The sequence below is a fragment of the Xiphias gladius genome, chromosome 23 (assembly GCF_016859285.1).
Source record: "Xiphias gladius isolate SHS-SW01 ecotype Sanya breed wild chromosome 23, ASM1685928v1, whole genome shotgun sequence".
NCBI classification, from domain to species: domain Eukaryota; kingdom Metazoa; phylum Chordata; class Actinopteri; order Istiophoriformes; family Xiphiidae; genus Xiphias; species Xiphias gladius.
The window spans coordinates 9,855,459-9,865,000 of NC_053422.1; the positions used below are offsets into that span (position 1 = coordinate 9,855,459).

The window sequence follows — 9,542 nt, forward strand, 5'->3', positions numbered from 1 at the left end:
AAACACACCGAGAGTCACAAGAGTCCGGAGTCAAACTCCTTGTCTGCTCACACACAACTGGCCCCATAAGAAGAAATGCTTGGTAGCGAAAACGTAGGGAAAGGAAACGGTGATTATCCCTCATGCTGAATACTTTTACCCGCGATATATCTGTTGGGTAGGCTCATTTTAAAAGCAGTTTACCATTACATGCGGTGCCGTAGAGAAAACCATCCTAAACACGTCGCCCGTCGGGGGGCCGGCAAAAAACGTCAACAAAAAGCACGTGTCGGCCTCCGGCTTGCCGTACTTGGCTCCGCCATTGTTTGACAGGTCTCGTTGCTAACCAGAGGCTTTCCCATGGGCTTTCCTGGTTACCCGCTCTGCAGGGACAGAAACTAACTCCCAAGTTTCGCTCGGATGTCTAAGCAGCTCTTTTTAGCGGCACACAGAGGATGGAGGAAGACAGGCTTTGTAGCCAGGTACTTTTATACTTCCTCTCTGCTCTACTCTTTCACTTCGCCGGTGCTAACTTTCCGTTCAACAGTAGTCAGCGTTAGCTTCTCTCACAGTGTCGCTGCAGCGGGACGTTTACAATAAGGCACAATATTATGGTACAGTTTGGCGGCATGTCACATATTTTGAAGCATATAAAGCGCTTTGTTTACGGCCACCTGGAGCGTTATGTAGCCAGAATTGCTCCTGTCTTACTTTTGTACACGGGCTGTTAAGTTAGCTGACTTAAATGCTGATTTGACATTAACTTAACCGAGCAGTGTGACAGCGTCACTTCGAGCATCTGCAGGGACAGCTCCCCCTTCTATAAGGTGATTATTCTCTTTTGTTCAAACGTAAGTCAGTCATGCTGCTGATCAGTCCTGAACCGAGGTGTTTTGTGCAGAAATTGTTCCTCTCCACCTCAAGTGAAAGGAGACTCACACAATAGTGCTGTAACCGTCAAACTGTTATCTGTAATTTAGAGCAGCATTCAAGAGGTTACTTTGAGCCCGGAGAACAGTTGATTGCACCAATCATAGCACACATTAGGGCTGAATTTTGCAGATCTCCCGAGATGGCTCAGGAGGTAGACCCAAGATTGCTATGCCTATACTTGTCTGTTTTCCACCAGACCCTTTTCAACCTCGAATCGATGCTATAAGGTTATACAGGCTTGACTCTAGCAATAAATAAGTAGATGAATATGTAAAAATACCACCATTGTTGAGGCAACTTTAATATGGATCTGGAGTCTGGAGAGTGGGTTTAATATGTTGCTTAGCTGAGGTTTACTGAAGGCTGACATCTGGTCACAGGGCTGAGACTGGTCTGGGACAATAGAGGACCAACTATACCAAGGGTCATCTATGGCAATGCAATCGGCCGATATAAGGGGACATCATGGCTTACAAATGTCCCTGATATGGACATCCAGTGGACTGTCATTTCTTGCTGTATGTGGATTGAGAGACAGTAGAATGGATTTTCTATGTGGGCCATGTTGTGTCCATAAGAAAGGTAAAGTTGTATTGCACCATTTTAGTACTTTGCCATTGCACTTGGTAACCAACATGTAATAGCTGGAATACATAAATAAGTCAACATGGGACATGTTGGAACTAATGAGTATTTCCATTACAGATCAATCTGTTGATATATTTTTTAGATTTAAAAATTAATTGTTTAGTCAACAGAATTTGAAAATAGTTGAAAATGCCAAAATTGATCCTAGAGCCAAAGGTGAAATTGCTTGTTGTGTTCATCCAGCAGTCAAAAACCAAAAGATACTCAGTTAACAATGATACGAAACTGACAGCAGCAAATTTTCACATTTGAGAAGCAGGAACCAGAGAATATTTAGCATTTTTTCTCGATAAATGACCCCTGTATTTTTCCCTTACTTAATTTGTTGTTTCTCACTGCACTGTAAAGCACTTAGTATCATCCCTGTTGTTTAAAGTGCCATATGAATAAAGACGAGTTGAACAGAGTTAAATGATTAATTGATTATCTTGTTGATAAACTAATTCATAAGTCAACTAATGTTTCAGCACTGCAGTCAAGTAGTCAGTTATTTGCAGGAAATAGTTTGCAGTCAAATAATTGTGCTGTGCTGCTAAAGTGTGAGAAACACAGGTTTGCTCTGTGCAGTAAGACAGTTTCATGAACATTGTGTGAGTGATATGGTAATAATAAGAATCACCATTGTGGTACTAAATGTTCAGAAGACCAGCCATTGATGTGGGCATGAAAGTGGAGAGCTCTAAAAATATGGAAGATCATTACCGAAGACACCTCTGCAAATACATTCATTTCCAGAAAGGCTCATGATGAGGTGCATTTCTTTGGAGAGATTTGAAGGATTAATGAGTCATTAATGGTAACCTAATGCTAGTGATAAATGGGGTGTCATACAGGTCTGAAGATTTAAGTCCAATAATGAGCTAAAGCATGTCTTCACAAGTATAATCCTGAATCTTGACTCCACATTTTGCTAACAGAGGCGCTGCTGATAGCAAAGGTTAATCCTCCTATTGATTGAAAATGGAGGATGCCATTTGTTCTGGCCTACGTTGGTCGCTGTTGTTAGAAAAACCACAAGAATCTTGGCAGGAGAAATGACATTGGATGACATTGTGCTTACAACATTTAAGCAAACTAGTTAATTCAAATAAATTTCTATCTGCCGCCGAACTGTGGGCCAATATACATGATGTTTAATTTTATAATTTTATGTATTTCCTGTTATGCTGTGTAGACTTAGTACATGTAAAACTAGCAAATTTCTTAATCAGAATGAAACATGCAACCATACATAAGTTTAATCAAAAGACAGTGACTTTGCCCAATCGAGCTGAAAGGATTAGTTGATTAATTGATTTATCAGTGAACAGAAAATTAATTGCCAACAATTTTGATAACCGATTAATCTTTGAGTAATTTTTCAGGCAAAATTACCAAACATTTGCTGTAGATATGCAGCCAAGGATTATTTTCATTATTGATTGATCTGGCAGTTATTTTCTTGCCTAATTGTTTAGTCTATGAAGTATCAAAAAAATAGTGAAAAATGGCATTCACAACTTCTCAGAAATTAATTGGCATTTTTTTCTTGCTTTGGACAAAGCAAGCAGTTTAAAGACAAAATGTGATGGAAATTTTCACTGTTTTCTGAAAATATTTTGGATAAATAATTATACGAATTAAAAAAAAAATAATCAAGAGAATAATTGATAATAAACAGTCATTAATCGTGAAGTAATCTTTAGTTGAAGCCCAACCTCGCTTTGTGTGTAAGTTAAAATACATCTTAGTTTCTTATTAGTAGGTATCTTAACTTTTCATTGCTTATATACATATTAAGCAAAAACTTCTGAACACAGATCAAATTGATTGCAGCCACCGCTATCAAAATAATGTTTAATTCTCTGACATTTTGTTCAGGAGTTCAGTATTTCTAGGAAGAGTCCCATGTCCATTATAGTTAAGCCCTTCTTGCATTCTTTTTATCAAGTGAAGAATTAGTTTCAGAAGTTTACCTGCCTCCTCCTACTTTGGCCTGATTTATTTAAGCAGTGTTGAGGACTGCAAGACCAAGACGTAATAGGGGTGTCAATATTCGTCATGTCAGCAGGTTTTGCTTCATTAATCTATCTGATTGATCCAGCATCCATGTGGTTCCATGACCTTGCTTTGCACAAATAAGATCTGCACCCATGCCTGTGATACCTGATCTGCTGCTCTGTTGATGGATTTACGGTTGACTTATTGAAGGCACAGGACAGAGACAAATGTGGACACCAAAGCTGTAAGTGCAGAGGGGATTCTTCATGCGTAACAGAGTAGGAGGCCTGTTGCCACATTTTATGATGAAGTCATTGAGCTCTGTCGCGTTGTGTAAGTCTGGTTAGCTGGGAAAATGGGTTTTTATTATAATTTAAAAGACACATTAGATAAGAAGAATGAGAGAACTAGAGTGTTGTAATTGATTGGTTGTATTTCTTTGAAGATTAACGGTAGTAGTTACAATCATCAAGGATTAAAACACAATAAAGCCTGAGAGGTTTGCATCCATAGTAGTTCTGCTAGATACAACAAACAAAACAAACCATAAAACCATAACACCAGTCGAGCCAAACCACACATCAAATGGTGGAGTGGCACAGCCTCCATTTTCCAGTCTCTCTTCATAATATAAATCTGGCTACAGATTAATTTATAAGAAAAAAATTAATAATATTATCCTTATTAATTTTGTTTTATTTTTTGCTTTGTGCCCTCAGAAGTTTTTATATTAAATTTAGTTTATATTTTCTGGGACATAGGACTAATAAAAGAAGTTGAAATCTCAGTAACTAATGTCTTCCAAACTCATTAAAGATGCACTGATCCGATCTGTTGAATCAGTATTGACATCAACAATAACCTAAGTCAGTTGGCAACTGACTATTGTTGTCATTATTGATTAGTGTCACATTTGTCTTGATTAATGGATTAATCATTTGGTCTATATCATGTCAGAAAATAGGGAAAATGCCCATCGCAGTGTCTTAAAGCCTAGGGGGATGCCAATGAATCGCTTGTTTTGTCCACATAAGACGAAGAAAAGTAGGAAATTCTTACAACCAAGAAGCTTGATTTAGTGATATATTCATTCCGTCACTGCCAAATGCTTATGTGCTAGGTGTTTCATGGGTATTCTGAGTTCCCATGCAACGGATCAGTCCACCCCTAAAACACATACTAAACATAACAGTTCTAACCTATTTTCAACTTAAATAGCCATTTTTAGTCTTATAATTAAACCTAGCCATCCATATCAACAAGAATACCCAGGCAAAACAAAAATATACACATAGGCCTTTTAACCATAACCATACTCTTGAATTTAATCATCCGTAGACTGATGAACTTAATACAGACAGCCTAGCTTGCAGCTATCAACCCCATCATGTGACTGATGATGGCTACGTCTGCTTGTGATTGTGATCTTTTCTCAGATTCATATTTATTGATATCATATAATGATTGCTTGTTCTGCGTAGCATACACCTTGAACAAAATATAACTTGATTTTGTCCTCTTTAAGTAACAATAAACCAGCCTTTTTTTATTTAAATGAGAGGGTTTTTTGGAAGAAGTTACATCACGAATGGCTGCCTAAGTCCTCTTTGTCAGAAAGGCCTTTCAACTTCCATTTACAAGAGAAAGGAACTTTTCGTTAGAGTACAGTGAATTCAGAATGTATGCAGACCCCTTCTCTTATTCCACATTTTGTATCTGTATATTTATGTCAATGTGATATTTCAGTTTTTCCTTTTTAATCAGTTTGCAAACATTTCTAATGTTCTGTTTTCACTTTGTCATTATGGGTTATTAAAATGAATTTAAACAATTTTAGAATAAGGCTCCAACATAACAAAATGTGAAAAAAAAGTGAAAGGGTCTGAATACTTTCTGAATGCACTGTATGCTATTATAGTAAACTGCTCCAGCAGGTTTTTTTTTTTTTTTTTAAATTAAAGGTAGATTTGTCTGCACTACATTTCACATCTGTCAGTTCATTTAAATTTGATGTTAGGGAAGGTGACCCTGGCTGCTTGGAACATAACTAAGCTTAAATAAAAAAGCAGTAACCTTAAATTTAAAGTCAAAAGCCAGCACTGCATACAAATTTAAGCTAATTTTTTGTTTTTTTTTGGTTTAGAATTAAGCTAGCCTGTTCATAGTATGATCTTGTACTGTCAAAAGTGATTAACAATGGTAGCCAGTGCTTGGTGCTGTTCTTCAGTATCCGTAAGACCTTAATTAGTGCAGAAATCAGTCATCTCATGTGGGTGTTTTGTTATTAAGAGCGCGTCTTTTCAGTATCAGTGACAGCTCTGTATTCTAAATGGAAAACTCTTTATTTAGGGAGATAGATAAAAATACATAAACAAATAATAATAAGATGCTCAGTCAAAAATTAGGTTGAGTGTAGCTAATATCGACTCATAAAATTGCATGGACTATGGATGTTTATATTCCACAAGTCACTATCTCATTTATATTGTGATGGACAGCACACATTTATGTTTATTTCCCTAAGGGCCAAACAGTAGAGTTATTGTTACATGTAAAATAACCCTTCCTCTACATGCCCATTCTTCGTAGACACATGGAGAAATATGTCTGTTATATCCTTCTGTAATCCTAATTCAGTGTATTAAAATGCATTACCAAAACAGCACACCCACTTTCCAACATATGGTCAATATTTCTATTACTTGACATTGCTGAGTGGTGAGCAGTCCCTCTGCTTTCAGAGCTCACATGTAAAGTGCATGTCATGAAATGCACATAACCCAGATCTACAGTACAACTTGATTAAGTGTACAATTCTTAGACGTAGCATAAAATGACTATTTTATTTCACGAGTCCATCATAAAATTAAGCAGACATTTTGCAGGTGCACCGCAGCTCTAGAGTGTCGCTTTTGTAAAAACTGCATTTGAACTTCAATATTTTCCTCATGCTGAAGAGGAGGAAAAGCTGTCAAAATCTTCCTGTTATAGCAGTTCCAGACTGACATGCCGCTCCTCACAGATACTATACAAAACACTGTTGGAAACCGTTAATAGAAAGCTGTAGTGCAAGTTACTTAATGCAAAGCCAAGTACCTGTTAAACATATATTATTTTATATGTATTGTTTTAAGAGCTTTAAGGATTAGTCAACTAATTGATTAATCGACAGTTAGAAAATTAATTGCTAAACTATTTTGATAATCGATTAATCCTACCAAGTCACTTTTTAAGCAAAAATGTGAAAAAATTCTCCTGTTACAAATTCTCAATTATGAAAATTTTCTGCATTTCTTTGTCTTTTGTGATAATAAGGTATGGGTTTTGGACTATTGGGTTGACAAAACATGCTGTTTGAAACCATCAACCTGGGCTTAAGGAGGTTGTGATGGACATTTTTCACTACTTTATGACATTTCATAGACAACACAGTCAGTCTGATTGAGAAAATTGGCTAAGAAATCAATTAAAAACATAATCATTAGTTTTAGTCCTTTGCAGCACACTATGCCACTGTATTTTTGAGGAGAATAAAAATATTCAATTGTGACTAACTCCATTTTAAATTACTAAGAGTAGGAGTACTTAGGTGCAAAAAAACTAAATCGGGATATCCTTGCAAAAAACAGTTACTCTAAAAAAACTTTAACTTAAAAACAATGATTAGTGCAGGAAAAAAACAGCTACGAAATAGCAGGTGTGTCAGCCCATTACTCAGTTGCATTAATTACGCTGATGATGCACAGGCCCAAACTGCTTGTTAGGTAAAATATCAATGCTCACAACATCATGTAAACAACTTCAGCTCCTTAGAAGCTTTTAGACTACTGCTCAAGGAGGCTTTATATCTGCTGATGGCAAATGCTTCATTAAGAAGTAGGATGTTCCAGTATTTAATTTGGTCAGTAACAAGCTCTAAGAAGCAGTTTAAGCCTCTGGCACCATCAGCCCAACTCAGCAACTGAGGAATGGACTGGCACAACCTGGTATTTATTAGCTGTTGTTTCCTGTTCTAATTATTGTTTTAAAGTGAAATCAAAGCTTCAAACTGCAGCAATACCGTTGTCCCTTTCTGGAGTAAGTATGTTGACCTCCAGACATCCTACATGTCATTTAATTCTGCCCGAGGAGGATTACACTCAGTAATCCCATAATTAAAGTAAATGTAATTACTTGTTAGTTTATTATGGCCTATCACTGACCTGCCAGTTAGTATTAGTGTGGCATTTCTTGCTCCACAGTTTTTTATTTGTTTGTTTGTTATAAATTCAATACTGGCCTTTGTTTTTTGTTGCATCCTGTGTAAAATTTCCCCACTATTTTGATTTCATGTACTAAATCTGTCTGACTAGACTTTCTTGCCTGAGGCCATCTTACTAAACTTAGCTCAGTGGATGGCTCCATGTTAAGAACATTTCCCGTGTTCTGAACCAATTTGTTTTTGTCCCACTCGAAGTGACAAAAGGTGACATTTCTCATTATTAGATGTTTTATCGACCCTCTTTATTGAAATTCCCAAGGGAATTTGGGAGCTTGATAAAAAGAGGGAGGTGGTGAGAGGGTTCCATTTGAGCAAATCAATAAACTGTGTGTATTTTGGATCTGTGCATACAATACCTACCTGCTGGAAAACATCTAAAGTGGGTGAATAGAACAGTGAGATAATAAGCGAGATAACATCTATGAATCTGTGCATGAAATGTATTCTCTCTTTCAAAACCACATGTGTAATGTGTTTCAAAGACAAAATTATGAAGTGAACTGATATAGTTCCACTGTCAAGTTGCCATTTTCATTAATTGACTGTATAGTAATTGCTTATTCAAAGTGAGACCTTTCCTAAAAATATAAAAACACATAAAGAAAATCATGTCTCATTTGGCCTTAACCACTATGTCGGGGCTTTTAATTACCTTAATTGCATTTAATTATATTTAACTGAATCCTTTACTGTTGAGTATCAGGTAATACTGAATTCAACCTGAAATTCATATTTTCTATAACATACCTGCAGAGTCTCACACATCCTCAAGGAGGCACTTTAGTAAGTGTAGTAAAGCACTTTAGACAAGTTTGTTTCCTGAAAATTACATTAAGAAAATGTAGAGGTGAAGCTTCCTTCTAACCCATTCTAAAGATATTTAATAAAGTGTCACTGGTCCTAGTGGATTGTATAATATCCTTGGAAAGTGGAGTGCTGGTTGGAAACAATTGTTGCAGGAATGTTTGGATGCAGGGTTCAGCCAGCAGTGTGTTGCTAATATGCAAAATGACTGCTTTTTTTAACCCAAAGTCAGTTAGACATTCTCAGAACGTTTCAGGAAAAACAATTTTCCTGCTGCCAGTTCTCATTCTTAAAATAGCAGAACTGATTAAAAAGTAAAAAATTTTTTCCCTTTTGTGTAGCAGTGAAAGGTAATGTCAGCCAGGGAGAGTTTCGGATTTTTAAATTGAATGCTTTTCTGCTACAATATTACTCCAGTATTACTCAAGCGCATTCACTGTCAGGACATTTCTTATTTACAACTTTATGTACAACTGCAAGGGTAGACAAGAGGGCAAAGTTAATGTGCAGATGAAAACATTTAGTTGGCATAGTAACTTAATTATAGTCACCTCCCATGTAGAGGTCTTATGTTACCTTCTGTTCTGCTTTGCTCAAATTGCTGTTAAAAATAAATCTATTTCCTAAGTTTAAACATCCCCTACCTTTGCTGTACAAAAATAAACTGGCTTAAATGACAGTATGGGAGCATACGCTGCACACTTCCCAGGAGGCTTAAAAAATAGAGCAGCAAACTTGCTCACACTCCAAGTGCCACATGGGATATGCTGGAGGCTTCTGTACTGTATGCAATATAGAAGAAATGTTAAAATTCCACATTGATCTTGCAATGTACACCCAGGGCTCTATGCTTCCTTTTTCCGAAGAAGCACATGTGCTCCTAAGTTCAAACATTTAGGAGCATATAAAGAACTTTAGGGGCACAATGAAAATTTAT

The 9,542-nt window shown here is 36.6% G+C and overlaps 1 protein-coding gene across 3 annotated transcripts in view; it reads left to right on the forward strand.

Moving 5' to 3' along the window:
• The first annotated feature begins 268 nt into the window (after positions 1 to 268).
• The window catches only part of LOC120785145 (ecto-NOX disulfide-thiol exchanger 2-like), a 184,935-nt gene continuing 175,661 nt past the window's right edge, over positions 269 to 9,542 (forward strand). For 2 of the 3 annotated variants that reach the window (XM_040119561.1, XM_040119562.1), the window contains exon 1: positions 269 to 461. Coding sequence is in view for 1 of the 3 variants with exons in the window: in XM_040119560.1 (XP_039975494.1) it covers positions 435 to 461 (27 nt within the window). In the remaining 2 variants the exon portion in view is untranslated. The remainder of the gene's footprint in view (positions 462 to 9,542) is intronic. The other variant, XM_040119560.1, reaches the window with a different exon arrangement.